The following is a 23,651-nucleotide window of genomic DNA, read 5'->3' on the forward strand; positions in this document are numbered from 1 at the left end:
AATGTTATTTTAAAATAATCTTAAACAATATAATGAAAGCAAGTATCGCTTAGAGCGTTATAATTTTTTGTTAATATATTTAAATTCTCATGAAAATGAATTTATTATTTTTAATATAAAATTTGTGGTCGAACATTTTAAAAGCAAGTAAAGCATTAATGCCACTCGAAACTCTTCATTCATTATAATAATTAAATAAATATATAATTATTCAAATATAAGCACACATTTTCACAGTTGTGACTTAATTTTTTAGTTTTAAAGAAATTTTTATTCATAAAACTATGGAATGAATGAATTTTTTCCATTCATACGATAATAGTATGATTAGCAACAGCCTAAAATACAAAGCTTCATAACTGTCAATCATATATAAAATGGAAAATAATATATCTATTCAGTCTTATTGCAAAATATTTTTTTCTCTAAATTTATTGGGACTACACTGGAAATAATGAAAAATTTTGTGTATTATATTAAAGAAAGAAATTGGAAAAATTGTCCATGTAATAAGGTATTTAAAATTTAAATAGATATAGTTTTATCTCAATAATAAATAAATGAAAAATACATTTTCCATTATTGTGAGCTTTAACATAACCTTACTAAAGAAAGAAAAAAAACAAGAATTCCAGGGTAAAGGAAGTAAAGGAAGTAAAAACACATATCTTTTGTTCTTTTATCATTCTGTAACACTAAGGAACTTTAAAAATATTTCAAAACTAGAGTAAAAAATTAAATGATTGATTGGGATTTATTGGGACAAATGCTTCTAATTGTTCAATGAGTCTACAACAATTTAAAATTAATTATTTTGAATGTCCATAAAACTTGTAGAATTTTCATTTATAATATTTTGCAAACAGAGATTACAATTATTCCTAAATTTGATTATGATTATGTGTTTTTAATTTTTTATTCATTAGCTTCTATAATCCTTGATGTAATTCCACTTTCAGAATGAATTTAAAATGAAGGATTTATAAGAAATATATGCTTATTTGACGTGACAATATAAGAAAATGGAAAATACAACAAAAGATGAAACTAAAGGTTCAGTTGAAGCAATGGGCAATCAAACTTCAAAAAGTAAGCTTGCTGAACAAAACAAAAATGTTGAATCTGAAAATGATGAAGTAATTAAAGAAGTTGAGGAGCAATCTAAAACTGAATTAATGATGACCAAACTAAATACCTACAAAGCTGCTATTAGTAAGTTAACAACAATTTATCTTCACATTAATACTATATCTTCCAATTTTTATTACCTTTAGGTGCATTTTTTTTATCTCTGGTTATTATTATTATCATCATTATCCTGACATTCTCGGGAGAAAAACATATCAAAATATATTCGGAGTATGGACCTCCTGTGATAGCACAAACTGGATGTGGAAAAGTTGAGGGGTAATTGTTAATATGTGGAAATCGTAGTTATAGCTTGTAGAATTTTATAATTGATATTACTCTGCATAATTAAATTGCATGCATGAATAATTTATCCAGATTCCCTAGCAGAAATTACAATCTTTCCAATCGAATTTCTGGGTTTGGGCCATAATATCCAACTTAAAATACGAGATGTAAATATTACCAAAAATTGTGAATACAGCTTTAGAATTTCTATCGAATATTAGCTTTTCCAATATGAGCACATTTTTTCTGTAAGGTATACCATCAATTAATAAATTGTGGATCTGCAAATCATCATCACTATTATGCCTCTCAATCTCTTGGAGTATGGCTAGCATTTTGTGCGCCTTCAAATCTCTTTATTGGGGTGGATTACTCCCTTTCTTCTTTTTGTTATAGTTTTTTGTTGGTCCTGGCTTTGTTAGTCAGCTTTCTCTATTCTTTTCTGTTCCTGCATTTTGCTTTCCAATCTACTATTTCTAAGATTTTGGTATACTCTTAGATTTGGTTATTACAGGTGTCTGATCTTCCTCTGCCTCTTGGTTATAGGGATAACTATTGTGTTAACTTCAATTTAGTCTTTATGTTTTATATATCTTATATATTTTCTTCTACCAGTTCTTCTGTTATTTTTTTATTTTTCTTTAATGTTCTTTCCTTATCTTCTGTAGTATTTGGTCCGAGAATTTGTATTGTCTCTCTTATTCTTTTTTTGAGTCATCTGTCCTATTGTTATTCCTAGATAATTGAAGAAGAATACAGTTTGAAATGAGTTTCATGTGTCTGTAGATGGTCTACCTATGATTATCTTTCATCTTGTTGTGCTGTCTTTATGTATTTTGTTTTTATTTTGGATTATTTCTTGATCAACTTTTCCTGCTTCTGTTTCCAATTTGTTGATTGCCTCTATTAGTTCTTTTCTTGTATTAACTAATATTGTTACTGTTAAGGTAAGTGGTTAATCAAACAAATCACTCGGAATAAAAAAGGCTTTATTGCCTGTTAATAAGAACAATGGAATATCTTACATAGAACTGGGATATTTCATCATAACAGTTTTGAAATCTATTCAAATAATTAACTTAAAACCCCAATTAAATTTATATACTTTATATTTTTCTCGCAATTATCAGACTTCTGAATTTTTAAATTAACTTCCATTGGTGTATTATATAATTTATTATTTTCTATGACTCAATATATTTGGTCTGGCTTAATTTCATTTCCTTATGATACACATCAAAATATATAATTCCAAGGTAGGTACTCTTTTTATTTTATAATACCAAGATCTTTCATTTTCAGATAGCAATGTTTTAATTTTTTTTAAATAGTTTCTATCTTTGCCACCGATCAATTTATCATCAGCTTAAATTAACAAATAGACAGTATCCTTTCTATCCTCAAGTACATATAAACAAGAGTCAACATTACTTTTAACAAAATCAATACTAAGAATTTATCAAGACACTCATACTGAGCTCTTAATTCTCTTTTAACCCATATAAAGGTAAACTAGTTTACAAACCTTATTTAAGCCATCCTCATAACCTTGTGTTGTTTGACGTAAGCTTCAGAGTACACCTTACTGTTGTTTAAGAATGTGTTCTTACATCCTTTTTTTTTAATATATAGGCCAATTTGACAACAATATGACAACAAGATTTTTAGATTTAGCATTCTAGCTACAGGTGAACATCCTCAATTTTGTCAGTTTGTTGAAAGCCTCTTACTGCTAATCTAGCTTTATAAGTATTATCAGACTTTTTTTAAAGTATGTATACAATTTTATATACAAAAATTTATTATTTTCTACATTTCCGACTAATTTCCAAGCCTCACTTTTATTTAAACAATCAATTTCTTTGTTTATTACTTTTTCCAAAATTGACTTTCTTCTGATTCAAATGTTTCCTAAATGTTCAAGGTACATTTATGCTACAAAAATAGTAGGTACAACATAAACAATAAATTTCGGTGGATTTTTTTTTCAATCGCTCAAATTTATGATTTATTTGAAGATTCACACTTTCTAATGATCTCTATTTACTAAGCTATCATCAGGCAAGTCATTATCAAGATTTTCAATTTTCAAATAATTGCTTACACTATAACATTCAAATTCATCTCTATTCAAACCTATACATTTTGCAATCTCTTCGATAATATCTACGTGTCTAGCAACTACAACTCTATTATTTAAAAGTACTTGGTACCCAACTTCACTATACCAAAATCAGCCTTTTTTCTGTTCCGGTTTTCTAACAAAAACTTTACTAATCTGAAACATTGAGTTTTTTACCAAAAAATATTTCATAAGGTGCCTTTCTTTCAATTGAATTAGGTAACGTTCGATTCTTTAAATAAGTTACTGCACACACTATTTCAGGCAAATATCTCTTATGTACGTTTGCTTCATCTAATAAACAATGCTCCATATATTCAGAATCATTCTATTGAAACGTTCTGCTGTTCCAATTAATTTGTGTACATAGGCTGGACAATTCCTTATAACTATGCCTCTTTCTTTTGCAAAACTGTAAACCTTACCATTCAAATATTCCGTGCCATTATCACAACTCAAAAATTGAACCCTTTTTCCAGACAAATTTGCACTCTCATTCACATGCTCAAACAAACAGTCATACACTTCTTCTTTGAATTTCATTACATATAATTTAGCAGTATTGCAGTAATCATCAATAAATAAAATGAAATATTTTTCACCTAGAACTCCAGTAGTTTTAAACGGTCCACAGGCATCAGTATGAATAATTTCTAAAATTTCTTTGGCCTTCTCTTTATTATTTTCGAATGGAATAGTACTTATTTTTTTTTCAATACTCATTTTACATTTCATATATTCAGATTCAAGTTTCCTTGAAATACCATTTAACAGCTGATTTTTTGACAAAACACAACTATTTAAAATTTGTTGTATGGCCTAATAAACAGTGCCATTTTTCTTTTTCACTCATATTATTTATATTATTATTTGCTATATTTACACATGAAACATCAATTTTCATCCTACTTTTCATAAAATATAAGCCATTACTTTTGAGATACTGTTACTTTACTTTCAAATCAATAATTTCTTTATATTTTATCGTATTATTTTCTGTAACTTTACTTACTTTACTTTAACACTTATTAAATTTGACTTCCCATAAAACACATTTTTCATATCTACTAAATGTTTTTGACCAAACGCATTAAAAAAGCTTTTGACATCACCAATTTTTGTGGCCTTTACAATCCTATTATCGACTAAATAAACATTTACTGGTTCTTTTTATACCGTATATATAATCGAATAATTTTTCATTATTAATTATGTGATCCGTATAACCACCGTCTAGAAGCCATTGTATTTCATACTTACATCATTTAATTCAACATTGTGAGCCTCATGGTGCGCAACCGTTGTAACCCACGCACTGTTTCTGTCTTCACATTTCTACCCTCGTTGTCATGCGCTACACCGCAACTTCCTCTTCCGACCACGCGGCGTTCGCCATGTGTCTCTTCCTCTTAGTGTTTGGTCACCATTTTGACAATCCTTTTTTATATAACCTCGGTCATTTAAATTTTACTTTTAACGTAATCGGCTGTTTCTGATCTTGTCAATTATATCACCGATATAACTATATTAATTGAGCAGAGTATTCAACATATAATTAAGTTTCTCCTTTACAGATACTTTCGAACCTGCGCTTTTCAAGTCGCTTACACATTTTTCAAAGTCACCAAAAATGTCGCGGATTCACTATAGTTTTATCTTATCCTTTCCAATTTATTTCGACAAATAATTTGAAATGTTGATGATTCTTTCATACATAGATTATCAAATGTTTTACCTATACCATATGCAGTTGTTCCTTTACAAACAAATTCCAATTGTTTATTCGAAATAGCACTATATATATAGTTCATAGCTTTTAAATTATTTTCATCCCGAATTTCTTTATCATTTACCATTTTCGTTCGCTTCACAGCTTCATCACATTTTTCTAATTCTAAAAATAACATAAGACGCTTTTTCCACACGCCATAGTCTTCTCCTTCAAACACTGGTATAGCTATGTTACCGTTTTTCGCCATTTCGCTTTCTTTCGTACACTGGATATTGTCTAATAATTTTAATTAAACAATAAACTTTTTCAACCACGGAACTCTTCTACCATGTTAAGGTACGTCGTTAATCAAACAAATCACTCGTAATAAAAAAGGCTTTATTGCCGGTTAATAAGAACAATAAAAGAAACATCCGTACAAAAGTACTTCTTACATAGAACTGGAACCTGTCAAGTCACGCGTCGTGCGCATGTGCTCTTCCACAAATACAAGAGATCATGCGCTCTTAGCACAACGATACACATGCGCATAAATATAAATGTAGTACACTCAACAGTTATATCTTCTTCGTATGCTACTGCTTGTATTTGATTTGTTATAATATTTTTATTAGTTGATTTTGCTTTTCTCATTACGTTTTCCGAAATTATATTAAACAGGGCTGGAGAGATGGAGTCGCCTTGTTTGGATTCTTCGTTTATTTTTATTTTTTCTGTTAGTGTTCCCAAATACCCCACTTTGGCTTCCTTGTTTTGTAATATAATATCGATTAATATCTTGTATTTTCTGGGTACCTTTAGTGTTTCTAAAGCTTCTATAATTTTTGGTCTATTTATTGAGTAAAACGCGCTTTTAAAATCTATAAAGATTATGTTTAGCTCTCTATTGAGTTCCCATGTTTTTTAGACTGTTTTGTCCATTGTGTGGATTGCATTGATTGTGGATCTGCAAATCATACTTTTGAACAACGTAGTCAAATTTTGAACTTATTTCCTTAAATGATTGGTTGGAATTTCTAAAGTCTAGTCATTTTTAAACAACACATGACAAGAAAGGCACAAGGGTGTTAATTGATAATTGATACTTATCGATGGATGGATGTCTAAAAGAAAGAGAACATTAAAAAGTCATTATCATTGAGATGGGAAACCATACAGCGAATTCAAGAGTAGATACTGCCTTGTTTTAATAGATGCTGCATTTCCTCAGGGGGGAACAAAAACAGCTATGAATTGTTGATTAAGAGTGCTGATTGCAGCTATTTAAGCAAGTAAACAGTTTCAGCACTGCACAACTAAATAAAAGCCATCTTAATAGTACCTGTATTTCAATATGGACACAGTATATTGTTTATTTAACAGTGACTATTAGTCTACTTTATTAGACCACTTGAAAATGAAATGAGTCAATTAAAATGGTGATCAAATTTAATGAATTGCACTTTGAATTGTTCTACTGACCATATTCTTCAGATTTGGCTTCCAGCAACTACTGGATGCTTTCAGCCCTGAAAAAAATAACCATAGGAAATAAGTATCAATTAGGTTTTCAATAGACAGTAACAAATTCTCATGAAAGGTGAGAAACTTTTAAGAGACTATAAGGAAATGTAAAATACAACCCCAATGCCAATTGTTTGTATCGAACTTACATGTGGTAATTTATAAAATCAGTAGCAATTGAAGATGACATCAAATGGATATAAAGATTGTTGAAGATAAAGTATCTTCAACAAGCTAAAGACAAAATTATCGAGAGGTCGATCGCTCATTTTTGCCTTTTCGAAAACGACTGACAAAAATGGTACAGTTTTAAAGACAAAGGATGAGTAATACTTAAATTGAAAATGTGTGAATAATGCCTTGGTGTTAACGCGTGAAGAAATTGAATATCGTCCAAATGTAGAGGAATCAAATGCAAAAGAAAAAATATTAACAAAGTTTTAGTTGGGGATTTAATTACATGTGTTGTTTTGACATTATCTTTATGTAACTTAACTATTATGTAGAAGGGGATTTGAGATACAAAGAAAGCATCGAGGGGAAAGTGTTATTAAACAAATAGTAAAGATCAAAATATTGTTTAAAGAAAATAGATGAAAATCAAACAAATTGCATGCACGGTTTGTTATCAGTTTTCATGTAGTTGAAAGATAGAAAATTAATGATATTATTTAAGTTTTGTCGTTTTGGTGATCGTCCAAGTTGGTTTTTCTTAAAACTTATATTTCATATTGTATGTAGGTAGAGTTTTTATACAGTAAGGTGATAAAGTAACGAAATACTTTTTTTTATATAATTCTAAAACAAAAATCTTGCAACCATCATCGTTATACCACCACCACCAAAATAATAATAATAAAAATAATAATAATAATAATAATAATAATAATAATAACTACGAAATACAAGAGAAGCAATTAAAATTAAGACGGAAAATGCAAAAAAAATTTATATTTTCAAAAAATTCTACATACATAATCCCAAAAAAGATCACGTGAAAATCATAAAATTTATTTATGAAACATATATGTAAATAAAAGTATATAATATTTTTCACAATTTTGTATCGAAATCAGCAATATCTTTAACACGTTAATCCCCAGGACCCAAAATAGCCTTGCTCGACTATAACAAACACAAATCTTCTATAGATCTGTCAGATCAAATGGCAAGTTACAACATTTCTTTGAGAAGGACGTTGAAGGGGCATAAGAAAATGCTATTGAGCTAGTATTTGGTACAGAAATAGTAAATGCCCACATACTTTATAAAAGAATAACAAAAAAGAATATACCAAATACTGATTTCCAATTCAGTCTAGCAAAAAACTTTCTGACGAAAGAAATTATGGCAGTTGCTGATCAAGAGATGCCAAAACTTATTGCCAAGTCACGAGGTAAAAAGAGATTGTGGTCAAATTTTCATGCATAATTGTAAACACAGCCTTCTAATATTTTTACGGTCTCAGTTATCTCACGCAATTTACGATTAGATAAAACCAATTTGTGGACTTTTATGTTTTATGGAGTAACCACCTCGATTGGACGACTTCCCTGTCCCAATTTTTCTCACAACTTAATCGGGTTAAGGTCGGGCGAATGTGACGGCTAAATCATTACATTCAGTACAGTCTTCCTTTCCACTTCTTCCAAAAACAATCTGCTTAGCTTCGAAGTATGCTTGGGATCGTTGACATGCTGGAAGATAAATTTTCTACCAATCAGAGATATAAATATTTTTTATATCTCTATTTTTCCACAATCTCTTCTATTTTCACCAGGTCTCCAGTCTCCCTTACTCTAAAACATCCGAAAACCATCACGCCGTGCTTTACAGTCGGGAATACACATTAATTCATTAACCTGCGCAACGAATACTCTTCTCTTATACACAAAAACCTCAAACTTCGACTTATCACTCCATAAAACTCCCAATTTTTATGATATTTAGCGCACTGCAACCTCTTAATTTAATTTTAACGTCTTAAAAGAGGTTTCTATAATTCCACCCTTCCAAACAGTCCAACCTCCTTTCATTCATTCATCTGACCTGCAATCTTTGGGCCCTTGAGTCGTCGATCACGTTTACTTATCAATACAATACGTTTTCGATCACACAAGCTCCTGGCGGATGCATATTTTTTCACACTGTAGTCCTTGGTACGTCGAATTATTTTTAATTCGGCGGGAATGGTACGGTTATTTTTACCTGGATTATGACTATGACGATATGCGATCAATTCACGAGTTTCAACTTACAAATATGATTTTGCGAGAACGAAAACAATAAGTATACGAGCTTCACAAAAAGATGTCTTGTTCCAAAAAATATAATTCACATCACGTTCTTGTGTCTCACTGGAACTAATCTACAATCATAAACACCGAATAAATAATAATAATAAAGTGTATTGAAGTGTATTATTCCGAATTTTAATGAATGGATTATGGGGTCGGTAAAAACTTTTCTTTACTTTACATTGCAGTAAGATCAAAACATCTTCTGTGGCGATAGTTAGGTATTTGGTGCTCCAAAAGTACATATAATATCCCTTGCCGTATCAAATGATGAGATTCTCATGGTTGCAATCTTTGTTGTTTAGAGTTTTGAAAATTCCGTTAATTTTCTAATTGCTCACTTCGACTCACGTCTTCATATGAGTCGTCGTGAGCGTTAATCATGTCGTGCCGTTCTTTCAACGATTTTGGTCGATATGTAGAACGTAAAAGTGAGTATTTCAGCTCTGTAGACGCTTGGTGGAAAGCACCACGAGTTTTAATTGTATGTTTGCCTAGTTTCTTTTTTGTCATCTTGTTTCCTATAAAAATCACCATCTAGTCATCGTCTTAAAGTAAAAATGCTTAATGTCCGTTAATTTTAGACCTCATTGTTTTGTATTTTAGTGAAATATAAATAGGCATTATTTTTTATAGGTTAGTTGAAGACAGTGCCTTCAGTTTTCGTGGTATTCCATATGCCAGACCACCCATAAATGAATTACGTTTTAGATATGCTCAACCGTTAGATAATTTGAAGTACTGTTGGAATAATACATTTGTAGCGCATAATTCCAGCGATGTTTGTATTCAGTTACTAAGTAACGGTACGATAATTGGCAAAGAGGATTGTCTAACTCTTGATATCATCACACCTTATGTACGTTATGATAACCCATTACCAGTTATTGTTTTGATCGGAGCTGATAGTCTAATGGGTGGGTCTCCCGGAAAACTGAGACCATCTGCAAGATACGCCCGATCAAGGGACGTGGTTTTTGTAAGACCGAATTTTAGGATGGGTGCTTTGGGATTTCTCGGTTTAGAGATTCTATCCGAATCGGATCGTTCAAGAACATCGGGTAATTACGGCTTGAGTGATATAGTGTTAAGTCTAAAATGGGTGCAACTTAATATCGAACATTTTGGTGGAAATAAAGATTCAGTTACAATATTAGGACATAAGGCAGGAGCAACTCTTGTTACTGCTCTTACCGCGATGCACGGGGCTAGTAAATATTTTAAAAGAGCGTGGGCTTGCTCTGGTGGTGCCATTTATCCTAAAAAAGATATAAAAAAATTCCAAAAGGATAATTACAGTTACCTTGAGTCCGTACAATGTAAAGATGTGGACTGTTTAAGAAATTTGGATGCCGTGAAGTTGATCACTGCTGTAGAAGATACGTGGAGGAAGCCGCAACCTGATCTACCTTTAGAAGATGAAATTCCAGAAAATAGACATGAATGGTTGGTAAGTATTTCGTTTTCTTTATTGTATTTGAATTTTTTATTTCAACATTTTCAAGGAACCAAGGCATTCATTCATAATAAACTCATATTTTCAACTTTTTTTATAAAAAACATGAAAATTTTCAAAAATTTCCAACATGCTTGTATAAAAAATTCGATATATCTGGTACTTCTAGAGAAATCTATGGCTTTCTCACATCATTCGATAGACAAAGCTTGTACCTTATTTAATATTTCCATTGTATTTCTTCAGTACCATTCTTGAGGGAATTATACAGGGTGAAACTTGCAATTTTTTTTCTTAAAAATAACACTAAAAACTAAAAGTATCTACAGTTTTGGAATAGGAACGTTGTAACATGGAAAAATCGGAAGAAGAACATAGATACGATCATAGAAAAATTACAACCGGTTTCACGTGTTTATACAAGGCGAGTTATAAAACATTTAATTTGGACTTTTGAAACAAAATTTAACGTTTCAAAGGTTACACGTTAAGAATGAAAATGGAAAAAAAATTTTGTCTTTGATTCCCATCAAATTACACAAAAAGTGTTTTTTTGATATGAGGATTCCAGAAACGATATCAGTTATAAAAAATATAACAAGAGAAAAATTCGGGAAAAGTCATTTTCCGGAAAACAATACCTCCGATTCAAAATCTGATATGATTTTCGGAATCTTCTCACACAACAGCATTACCTAATCCATAATCTCAACATATACCTTCATAATATGCCCATGTATTCAATTTTTTTTATAAAAAACCGAAAAATTTTCAACAAATTCCCGACATGTTTGTATAAAAAAATATATCCAATATTTCAAGAGAAATCGATGGCTTCATCACATCATTCAATAAACAAAACGTGTACCTTAATTAATATGCCCATTGCAAATCTTCAATTGCACTCTTGATATACAGGGTGAAACTTAAAGCAATTTTTTTTAAGTAACAATATAGAAATTCAAACTATGTACATTTTTGGAATGGGAACGTATGAAAATATCGAACCTTGATGATAGATACTATCATAGAAAAATTCCTCTTGTTTTTTTTTTATAATATACAAGACGAGTTAGGAAACATTAGATCTACTGTGAGAGTGCCCACATACGTACAGTTAATCAATGTAATTCCCTTTCATGGGATTTTTTCTGTTTCCGAAATTCAAATCATTAATTTTGGGTTTAATATATTTTTCAAATAATCAGGCTACCTGCAACACCCAATATACAATTTTTTCAACTAACTTGGAAAGTCTTAAATGCTAAGGTCTCACTCATGAGTGTATCTTACGGCCGGTTTTATAATTTTAACTTTACACTTTAACTCTTTAACTAATTTGTTGCTTTTAGGCTTTGGACGGCCACATATTAAGAAGATATCCTCACGAAGTATGGAGTTCAGATAGCGAATTACCCGTTAGTTTAGTTATAGGAACAACAGCTCATTCAGGTAGCTCTAAAAAATTACTGATGAAACACAAAACATGGACCAAAGATATGATTAAAGAACACATTACGGAATCTTTTTTATCTAAAACTACATTTTTGGAAGATGTTTTGAAAATGTATCCTTTAACTTACGAAGGTTTGAGTCGAATGATATCGGACATTAGAATTGTTTGTCCGTTGTTCGCTCTATCTAGTCAGATGAAATCAGTGCCATTTTATGTAGTGACTCAGACCAGATTGGAACTAAACATTGCCGATATTGACTCTGATATAGACGCGATTTTAGGTACGTATTAAAACGTTCCATTCCATTATTTTTGTGACAATATTGCTTGATTTACAGTCTACATGATTACAGATTATTGAGTAAATGTTTTACAAGCTTTGGACATTTCTATTTTAGCTTAATTTTGAAGTAGGTCTTGGTGCCAGGTTCTAGCAAATCTTGTTGTGGCGGGATCATTGATGTCTAGCTTCTCTATTAAGTTGTTTTTGCGTTGTTCATAATGTGACGTCGTGGCTTGTTGGATTTCATCCTTTATGAAAGGAACTTATGTACCATGGTGTAGCCACTATCACACACTATTTAATATTTCCCTTCAAACGGAAGGAGACTAACATTACGGAGAACTTGAAAGTGAAAATACAAGAACTGGATGTAACGAAGAACTCAGAATCAAAAGTTTGTTCTGTTTTTATTTGAGAAAAAGATTTATCTTGGAAATACCGTATAAATTATTCAGAAAAATGTGAAGCAATATAAAATAAAATCTCTTGCACCTAGTGGATTGTTACAGTGGAAATGGCCCACGCCAAACGACATTATCTGGTACACAGAAGAGATTTTGCAGGTCATAGAGGAACCTATTCCATCCATGAGAGGTTTCTTCAAGATACCGGAAATGGAAAAATACTCCTCCTAAACTAGTCTTAGCCACAGTTTGGAATGTCTCGATTTTTTTAGCAAATAATGTTATTTATATCCATTTTCTTAACCAAAGAATGTTAATTCTATTTATAATTATTTTTTCCAAATAATGTTCTTCTATTTTGCAATTAAAATCATTATAAAACATTTTGTTCCTTCAATTTCTGCTATGCTTATATGCCCGAAAGCCTGAAAAATAACAAAAACCTATTTGGCAATCATAACCATGGCTAAAGTCCCCCATTTCCCTGTGTGTCCTTTCGTTTTCTAAATAAAACAATGTGTGACCAAAGTAACCTAACTTGTCGGTCTGACTTTGGCAACCCTATTAAAAAAAAAGGATTTAGAAACCCTTCACCTTTTTGCTAATTTCAAAGTTGAAAGTACCAATATAAATCTGCAAAATAAAACTTAGAACAAACATTTATATCATTTGGTTTAAAAGTTATGACAATGTAAAGTTTAAAAATAGATCAAAGTGACCACAATTTACTGCACTGGAATTTCATCTGTTGTTTTATTTTTGAAGTAAACGTAAACGAAAGTTCTTTACATAATTTAATTATATTACATTTTTCTTATGAATTCATATGATCAATTTACTTATATCTTTTTTGTATTGATTTATTTGAGTTGTGCAAATTATTAGTTTTATTTGTATAACATTGTATTATATTTTTTATATTACTTTCAAAATTATGAATTGCATATTGTAAATTTTCAGAAGGATAATCATTAAGAGCTTCATTTAAAGTTGTAGAAAGTTGTAGAAACTGTTTATGTTTCTGGAATATTAACTTTTCCTAAATATGTTTTATTATCAAAATTTCTCCATTTATTACATTTTCTAATAAAGCTCTTGATAATTTTTCCGATGGAACAATATCAATTAAAAATTTTATGTCAGTTGGTGACCTAAATTTTATGGGGATTGAGACTTGTTTGCTAACTAAATGTTTATTACTAAAATCAATTTTCAAATGCATTTGAAGCATATCTTCAAGACAAAAAGTCATGGAAATCGTATAATATGAAATTTATAGTACCATTATAATAGAATTGTTTAAAAGGTTGAAATCTGAAGGTTCTACTTACTAATGAAGTTTTAATTTCAACGTTTGAATGATAAACTAGTCGTACGAAGATTTATTACTATCGGTGTCGATCAAAAGTTTCAATTTAGGATTTTCAATTTCAATATATGGTAATGAATTATTAGCTGCAATATTCACTACAACTCGCTCAAAAAAATTTTCAAAATATCTACTATTTTTTCCAATTCCTCATTTTTGTCATCATAATCAATATTATCTATACAATTCTTCAGATGTAAAATATGGGCTTTTATTTTGTCTTTGAAAATATCTATTATTAGTAATATTGTTATTTCTATTGGGTATATCATTAAAATTTCTCGATGTCGTAGAAATCGGTTCTATCTTTGGTAATTTATACGTAGGTTTGGTCGGAAAACATTTTTCCTCGGACCAAATGTGCAATTAGTTGGATAATTACGACGTTGTTGTAGTAAAGGACTTATATAATTGGTTGACTAGGAAAATGGTTGTTATTATAATTATTATTCCTTGGATAATTAAATTGAGTTCTGTTATAATTATTATATTAATAATGATACGGGTCGTTGTTTGATGACTTTTTATTATTATTTCGATCATTTCTTATTGAGTATGAATTTAACTTGAAATTATCATTATTGTTTCGAACTTTGTGCTCATAAAACTGCCAATAAAGTTTCTCAAAATTCTCAAATTCACCAACGTATGCCATTGCTTTTTCTAAAGGCCGCTGGACATGATGCAATACAATGCAGATCAGCTGACTCTCGTTATTTTCATTATTAAACTATGTACAAAATATTAGTAAAAATTCGAGGTTAGGAATTTGTTTACTTTTAATTGTTTTGAGAGACTTGCATGCAATTTCTTGCAAGTCTTATTGCGTTATGTCAAACGGCCTTAAAGAACTAGGTTTCTTCAAATACATATTGTTTCTTATTGTGCCTGAACATCCTGCTATAAAGGTGTTTTCTCACAGTTCTTTATTTGAATTTTTTATCATTATAATCATTAGTTATTCTTTGTATTGTTTTACTTTTCAACAATTGTAGTCCATTTCCAAACGCTATCAAATTTTCATTTTTAAATGGTCTGGTTCTCGTTAACTGTTGTAAGATACAATCTAAATCGCGTCTATCTGCATCACATCAATGCCACTTTTATGTTAAGCCAAGTTTTTAATTCCATCCTGTTTCCCACCATAATTTCAGCTTTTCCTACTTATTTTCGTTGAAAATACTTGAGAACATGGGTTTTTATGATCTGTTAATACATTTGTTTGAAGTATTAATATCACCATCATGAGGTTTAATGGTCTCTAGCTTCAATTTAAATAATTCCCAATTAAGGGTTTTTTGATTTGCAGTAGCCTTTTCCTCTTAGATCGTAGGTCTTCGCACTATCTATTAACATACGGTGTCGAGTTTTTATCCTAATGACTGCGCCAATTATAAATTTCACTTTCGAAATTTTATTTCTAAAAAACTTTATTCGCAAAAACTGTTACAATTTTACAAATGTTGAATGAACTCTCAACAATTGAATTAACAAAATTCATTAAAATGGCATTAACAACAATCCCTATTTATATTTAAATGAATGCTGATTAGGAATTTATAAAACTTAATATCTTTTTGCGTTTTAATTTTCAAAGTAGTCCGGATTTTTCTAGATAGATTCCAACAAAAACCTGTTTAATTTTCCACAAATTCACAATGCCGTCTTCTTTGACGCATACGTCATCTATGATTACTAGAAAGGAATTTTATAGCCGAGAATATTCAGTTTCCGAACTTAACTAGTTTATATTTAATCGTTCCAAAGATAAAAGGGGGGTAGGGATATTTTAATAGCAAATTGGGTAACGCGTTTATGAGGAATTATATACTTATGTTAAATTATCAACGAGGTTTTGTAGTTATTTTTTGATTGAAAAATTTTAATTTCAGGTAGATACGAACCCAGGACGCCGGAACAAAGAAGATACTTTTCTGCAATACAAGGATTGTTTTACCAATACGTTTGGAATGGCGTAATCGATGAAAATCTAATCGGCGAAAAAGTACTAATTGTTCAACAAGACGTCTTAACAAATAAGACTTATTCATATTGTAATTATTGGATGTCCAAACATATTGTGCCAAACTATGCTGCTCTCGACTGAGAGAAATATGAATTTTATAATGAGTAACTTTACAATCGTGGTTTGTAAAAATACAAATCAAATGATAATTAGGACCAAGGTGATGGAGTGGTATAAAGTTTATAACAGAAATAGTTTAACCCCCGATCACTCGCGTGATTTTTAGCTTCGTGAGCACTCGCGGGGTGTTGTGGACACACCAAACGTTGATTTTATAATCAATTCTATTATTATTTTACAAAGTGTTATAATCAGCAGCCTTATTAGTCATAATGAGGTTTCTCCTCAAAGAACTAAAAAAAAAAACTTGTTCGTTTCTACTAAAATTTTACAAGAATAGCAAACATGGTTTGTTAACAAAAATTTTAGTGACTCAACGTGTTAATGTCTTTAAAACGTGGACGAACTATATAGCCTTGCTTTTTTCTGGTGACATTCCTTCGGTGCTTGATCCAGGGGCATTCAACATCCTCTTTAGAGCTTTGGGTAACCCTAGTTGTGAGAGTCTTTTTTCAAAATAACATGAATCACGCTCAAACCCAGCGATTCCAAAAACTCAGGTCTTTGTTTGTTACATTGTGATTACCCTATATTCCAATTGTGGTTAACATTAACCAGAAGTATCCAGCACATAAAAAAATCTCAATGGCAAAGGTGAATATATCCTTAAAATTTGGTCGGTCGTGTCCTCACCGCCTTCCTGTTCATTGTAGAATAAAAGAAATTCTGACTTTAGCTCATTTGTAGCAATTGTGGTGTCATTATTGTCATGTAATGTTTCTCTGTTTACGACAATAGGACACCGGAGTCAATGGCAATTTGTAACGAAAGCCAAAAAATTCTTTTGCTATTGGAATGCTAGTACACCAATTACAATAAGTCAGGATCTTTCCAGACGCACATAATCGCGTAACTACATCATTCGGCTTATAGCTTACTTTGAAAGGTACATCTAGTTGATAATTAAGGTATCATTCACTATAAAGCATTTGCATCTTATAAACCAAATCTTTCCTAATCATACAACCTTGGCTCACTTGGAATATATTGTCGAACGTCCTCTAAATTTCAGCAAATACACCTCCATAGCGAAGTTCTCATTGAGACTATAGTTGTCACCGTAATAATTGTTGGATTGCATAAAAATGTTTCTTATTGGAACAGCGACAGCACCCCGTGCGAGTGATGGAAGTGTAATTTCTTTTGGGTAGAAAAGTAATTTCCATTGATGTTTGAAACTGAAAAATAAAACTTATCAACTTGTACCATTCTTTCCTCTTGGTCCTGGTAATGGTTTTAAATTTATATTAGTACCTTATCGCAAGGACTGAATTGTCTGAAAAATTTTGAACACAACAATATACGTACCAAGTTATTTTTATTTCTATATTTGGTCTTTCTTTTGAGATCTTGCAATGACACTTATCACTATCAAATTCTGTTACTAGTTAGCTATCATTTTTTTGCAAACATCATCAGATTTTTTCTATTAAGAATATATCCTGTGACAAAATAGTAGAATTCAAAAATCTACCCTATAGAAGTTATAAAATAACAAAATAACTAGATAGCTAGACACTAAAAGGCAGAAAACTTCCTAACGGGTGGTAATCCATCTGTGACTCTTCTTTATAACTTTTCTCAAAGATTGAAAAATAAATCTGAATCTTTTCTAAATCCATCAGTGTCTTATAAATCTTCAGATTTAGTTTTCCCGCTTTATATACTCCAGCTATTCAACAGTAAATCTATGAGTGAAGCATTCTTTTCTCGGAAATATTTTGATTGTATTGCTTCAATATTTTCATCTATTAATTTGGTGCATGTCATGAAAACTCCTGTTTTTGCTAGTAAATTCACTCCTGGTAATTTCGGAAGGAGGTTTTGTGTAGCCGTTCTTCTTCCTGAGGAATATGGAGTGATTCTCCATGTTAATAAGGATAACGATCTACTCCGGCGGGCCTCATTTAAATTGAAAATTTTAAAACAATATTTAATCTCATATTATTCGCTTAAAACGATAAACTATGAGCTATTACATCTGATGTTCAGTAAAACGTTGCGTTTCTTTATAACTAAGTAACAGATAAATCAAAATACTTACATTTCCTTGTATCGAAATGTTATAAATCCGAGCTATGTAGGGCAGAACTCCATAAATCGTTCGTTACTAGCAGCCCCACGCTAACGTCGCGGAGTACCAACCGCTCTGATGCATGTGTGAGTAAAGGAGATTTTCAAATCGTCACCTTATTATTCCCGGGCTTTATTTGCCTCAGGTACCTTAGTATTTTCATATATTCAGCAGAGTTAACAATTACTGAATAGCCTCGTACATTTTCAAAAAAGGGCGGGTCAAAATCATCACTTTCGGAGAATGTTAAGGTTTTTGGTGTTGTAGTTTAGTGTTTTCTCTACTTTAAAATCTGAAATTTTGTTTGTTGACATATCAGTGAAAGTGGGCCGGGAAAGTTGCCAAAGCTATGTCTTGAAGAGAGAACTTGAGAGCAACCCCGATCTTACCACTTGCGCGGTGCCTTTGCTAAACCGGTTGCAATAGTGCAAAAATATAAAAATAAGTGAAAACTTTCATTAAGTTAGCGGTTTACACCATATATTTTTATCCCGTTCGCGCTATTTTAACTATCACGATAATGTAATTTGTATATAAACCAGTGTGATATTTTTCAGTATTATTGTAAAGTTCCTTTTCTAATGATACCTAAGATAAAATATTTTTTATATGTATTAGTGTAGTATTACTTGCATATGCATGTTTAGTATATATTACCAGTAAAGTATGATGTGATTATTTCCAGACTTTTAATTTTAAACGCCTTTTAATCATATACTATTTAATGAATTTATATATTTCACATCGGTGAAAGATCGAATTTTTCATTATACCTTTGAATATTCAGACTCTTACCGGTGTAAGTCTACAATCTCAGATCATTCTACTCAAATAGACATTTTCCAGAGAAATTTTTCCCACAGCAACGCGACCAATCAATGCCGATGTATTTTGGCCGTCTGAAACCGAATTCGATTGATATGTATATACCAAAATCGCTGTTTTTGTACTTATTTCCCTATTTTGCGAGAAAACTATGCGTCTCACCAAAAAGCTTAACCCATATGAGTTGTAGGTAATTAAATTTCCTCCAACTTTGTCATAGAACATTATGTTGTTCATTGCATAGTTAAGTCGCTAGAGGGCGTCCAGAAGATTCCGAAACTCATTTCTTACATTTTCTGTAAAAGTATGATTTTCCAGGAAAAATAATGAATATATAAAGTTGTAGCATATCAAGTTTCCAACAACTTTCATCTGAAACTTTTTTCTGAATAACGCATATTTTTGCCGCTGGGGATCGCGAAAAATCAGTTTTTCAGATTTTTCGGAAAAGCTATGCGCCATAGGAAAAAAGCTGAGGTTTTTCCCAAAGCAGTTCCAATTTGATTTAATGAAACGTTGTTCCGACTTAAAGCAGGAATCATGGAATTTTTTTTTTGAATTGACTTCAGTGCATGAGTCGCGTTAGCTTCAATCGTCTCTATATCTCACCTAACCGGTATCTTTTGGGCGAGAGCCGTATGACGCAGTAAGCTACATCAAGATTGTGGGGATGCGAGCAAAGAAGTACGACATGGTGGTCTGTTAAATATTCCTTCACAAGCTTAGTTGAATATGATGGCGCATTGTCGTACCGAAGCAGTAACTCACCGCTTGTTGCGGAGCCGTACATGGCCGTTCAATGATTTTTACGTTTTTAATAATTGATAAATCAATAATGTACACATTTTTCGTTTCTAAAACACTCTGTATTTCTATTGATATTCGAAAATTCACAATCTACTTAACAAATTCAGTTTCTTCTTAAATAAGTATACAAATATTAAGTACAGTTTGGAAAAAAGTTTCTTAAAGATTGCAAAGATAACAGTCCATATTAAATTTGTTTAAGTCCACCAGGGTCACTGCAGTCTGGGCCAATAAGGTTGGTGGGAAGTCACATCTGATTGACTTGGAGGTATTGCTATTGGGACTGATACTCCGGGCGATATAAGACCTGAAAGTTAATAATTAAAGTTAGAAAAATTTTTATTGAGAATGAGACTACTCAAAAACACATTTTATTGGAAAAATATATTATTGGCTATCAAATCAAAGCAGTAATGACTCATGATTTTTCTGAGCACCTTCTGCGGCTGGTACTTGTAATACAATATATTAAGAAGACCGAACTTGTTGACTAGTTTCTGGTGGATGATTTTTATGCCGGTGTAGATAGACACACTACAAGCAGATGTTATATGTTGGATGATCCCTGATGTTTGTTGGCACCTTCTGCATCTGTCAGATTGAGAGTTCGGATCCTTAATAACATTTTTCTTGTAATTATTCGTCTTAATAACTTGATACTGGATAGCCATCATGAAACCTTCGGTCTCTGGAAAGAGTTTGCCGCTAATAAGCCATCTGCTTGAAGCTTCTTTGTCAACATGCGGTTGGTTAAGGTCATGATGATGTCTACCGTGTAGTGCCTTTCGTGACCACTGCTCCAGCTTCTCGGTGTCCAATACTATATTTGAGTCAGATTCTTGCGATGCGAGGTCGAGGGGTGAATAATCCTTATCCGCTTTCGATATAATCCGGTGTTGAGATTTCCGCTTTAGTATGAAAGAATAGTTTCATTTTGTTGTTGTTTCTTTTGGTGTATTGATCCTGGATTCTAGCTTTTGTCTGCTTGTTGTACAACAGCTTAGCCTCGGGGAGTCGCCCTGGTATATTTTCCTACGAATGGATATTTCGTCAGTATTGAGGGAGTTTGGACCGATTTGAAGATGCAGGTTCGTTCGCCATCCTTTCATCGTTGTTGAAAGGAAGCTTCAATAGTTGGGTGGACTTTGTAAATATGCAAGACCTCCACAAACCAGGAATGAGGTACACTATCAAACGCTTTCTTATAATTCACGAAAGCAGTGCGAATATTCCGGTGATCTCTTTGTGCTTGCCGAAGTATCACAGAGTCCATGATAAGTTGTTCTTTTCACTCTTGGTGATCTCTTCTGCAACTTTTTTGTTCCTCTGCTGTAAGTATCTTATATAAAGTGTATAGTCTGATTGTTGGTGATTTTATCTTCATGTTCGCCAGTGTGAGTTTCACCGTGTGTACCGTTTGCATCTTGCATTGCGAGATGATGATCTATTCTTTGAAGATCTAGAAGGACCTCTCCTTGTATTTGCTACGGGATAGGTGCAAGAAGCAAATTGTTCTTCACAATACTCCTTCTCTGGTCAGTTATTCGTTGTTCCGTTAAATGCTGCAATTCTGGGTGACGATGAATGGCGTATCGGTAGGTGTTCATATCGATCTCCATGTTGTTTGCTCTGTAATAGGAGAGCATAATGAATGAATTCAACTCACTGGTCCATTTCATGCGCTTCCTAGGCAATCCGGCTTTCGTGGTCGTAGGCATATTGACTTGCGTCGCCGTAGAAACAGCAAGAGCCGGTGGAGGAAACTTAGTGATATTTTCTTCTATTGTGTTAATTATCAGTAGTATCAGAGTAGCCCTACTCGGCATCACGCTGCGATTGCTGCTAGCCGAGGGAGTCTGTAGCTCCTCTGCGTAAATCCTGAACGGGACAAGATGTTATGGTGGTACAATGTCCATTCACTCGTTTACTCCGTAAATTATACATAATGTTTATACATAAAGGCTGGTTGAAGAGACCAGTGAAACAAGGTAGGGATAGAAGAGTAAAATATCATTTTAGTTGCCTTTTACGACACGCACGAGGCACGTTGAAGGTTTTCTACGAAGAAATATTCGGAAATACGTATTGCAGCATAGCAAAGTTATTTTTCTACCCTTATAATGTTTTTGCAATTGGTTGATTGTTACTTACTCATATTAGAACTCTACCACAACTATAAAATTGTCATTAAATATCCAGTGATGTATAATTATATGAGTTAAATTTACCTGTAGAAGATGTAGCACTGTTATTGTACTGGTGACCATTTACTTGATATGGTTGTGAAGGGCTGCAAGGTGAGGGTCTAGCTCCGTAACCAAGTCCCGTGAGATCGTATCCTGGAGGTCGACCCATACAGTATCCTCCCATTGCACCAGTCATTGTTGGACTTTCTCTTTGTTGCAAACAAGCGGCTGGCGAAGGTCCCATTCCGGATGCTAAACTATTGTGTGTAAAACTAGACATAGTAGACATTGGACTGAAAAAGAATATACAATTAACCAAAATATTTTTAAGTGATATCACACAAGTAATAAATGTAATTGAACCAATTTATAATATATATATATGCTTACCTGTATGTTTCAGCAATAGACATGGTTGGTGCAATTGTTGAATACATCGTAGTATTATTAAACGTCTGTATCCTTGGAGGGGAAGCGGACGAAACCGGATGCTCTGCTGAAACAGACGTCCCTCTTCGTTGGTTTCTTAACTTCTCTTCCCTTCTCCATTTCGCTCGTCGATTCGAAAACCATACTTGGATCCTGGCTTCGGGTAAACCAATTTTCGCTGCTAGCCTTTCTCTTGCAAATACATCTGGATAATGTGTCCGTTCGAATTCTATAAAGAAATATTCCATTTGAATTGAGAGAAAAAAAAAATATTTTTCCGTTCGCACTAAAAATTGTAGCTGGAGCACTGTTATTCATTTCATTAAAACGTTTTCCAAATCATTTTAGAGGTAATAATGTCGTGATTTATATATTGTAATATATATTATATAATTTCAATCCCAGACGATAAATATTTGAAAGCTCGAAAATATATTATAGTTAGTACACCTTGGTGTATAATTTTATAATAATCATACTACGAAAACACTCATATTCTAGCAGACTTCTGTGTACTTGTACTAGCAGCTAATTGATAAGCCCTTCTAAAAAAATTAGCACGCAAACATTTTACTCACTGCTAGTTGCTTTTTGCTTGCTTGGTAATACAAGTGTTACGAAGTGGAGGGGGCAATCACTGACTACTAGCACTAGTGAATTAGCACTTCATAACGCTAGTCGCCATTCTCCAGTTGTTTGTATGTCTACCAGTAGTTGTAGGCTGTTACAATGCCGGAGCTGAAGTGGGACGTTGTTTGTAGAATACTACGGATATCAATTATAAGAAAAGAGATGCGAGTGAAAATGCTATGAATGAGTTATTGGAAGAACTTCAATTTAACGATTTTGGTTTCACTTAAAAGACGCATTGAAAATCAAAATTAAATTATTAAATATGTGCTACTGGATCGAACTTAACAAAGTTAAACAATCAAGAAAAAGTTGGACAGGAACAGAGGATGTTGACAAACTGAAATAAGTATTGTAAAGTAAAAAATGAGTCTACTGTCCTCAAATATCTTGAAGTTTAGTTTTTGGCAATATAGCTTGTTCGAGAATTATATTCTCAAACCAATGAATGATCATTCGATTTTAGAATCGATGATCTTTCAAAAATGATTAATAAATTTACGACTACCTGATCTC

At 32.1% G+C, this 23,651-nt stretch overlaps 2 protein-coding genes across 2 annotated transcripts in view; one reads left to right on the forward strand and one right to left on the reverse strand.

Annotated features, from left to right (window-relative positions):
* The first annotated feature begins 374 nt into the window (after nucleotides 1–374).
* LOC130449312 (neurotactin) lies at nucleotides 375–18,936 on the forward strand. The gene is made up of 6 exons (XM_056787050.1): nucleotides 375–514; nucleotides 960–1,212; nucleotides 1,275–1,407; nucleotides 9,707–10,520; nucleotides 11,879–12,263; nucleotides 15,931–18,936. Exons 2-6 carry the CDS (start codon nucleotides 1,023–1,025, stop codon nucleotides 16,143–16,145), a joined length of 1,737 nt encoding a protein of 578 aa, XP_056643028.1. The 5' UTR covers nucleotides 375–514; nucleotides 960–1,022; the 3' UTR covers nucleotides 16,146–18,936.
* Nucleotides 18,937–19,927: 991 nt separating this feature from the next.
* The window catches only part of LOC130449313 (paired box protein Pax-6-like), a 112,609-nt gene continuing 108,885 nt past the window's right edge, over nucleotides 19,928–23,651 (reverse strand). Inside the window, exons 7-9 of the mRNA XM_056787051.1 lie at nucleotides 22,467–22,734; nucleotides 22,119–22,369; nucleotides 19,928–20,197 (exon numbers count right to left, since the gene is read on the reverse strand). Of these exons, the coding sequence (XP_056643029.1) occupies nucleotides 20,103–20,197; nucleotides 22,119–22,369; nucleotides 22,467–22,734 (614 nt within the window). The 3' untranslated portion in view covers nucleotides 19,928–20,102. The remainder of the gene's footprint in view (nucleotides 20,198–22,118; nucleotides 22,370–22,466; nucleotides 22,735–23,651) is intronic.

The sequence above is a fragment of the Diorhabda sublineata genome, chromosome 10 (assembly GCF_026230105.1).
Source record: "Diorhabda sublineata isolate icDioSubl1.1 chromosome 10, icDioSubl1.1, whole genome shotgun sequence".
Taxonomy (NCBI): domain Eukaryota; kingdom Metazoa; phylum Arthropoda; class Insecta; order Coleoptera; family Chrysomelidae; genus Diorhabda; species Diorhabda sublineata.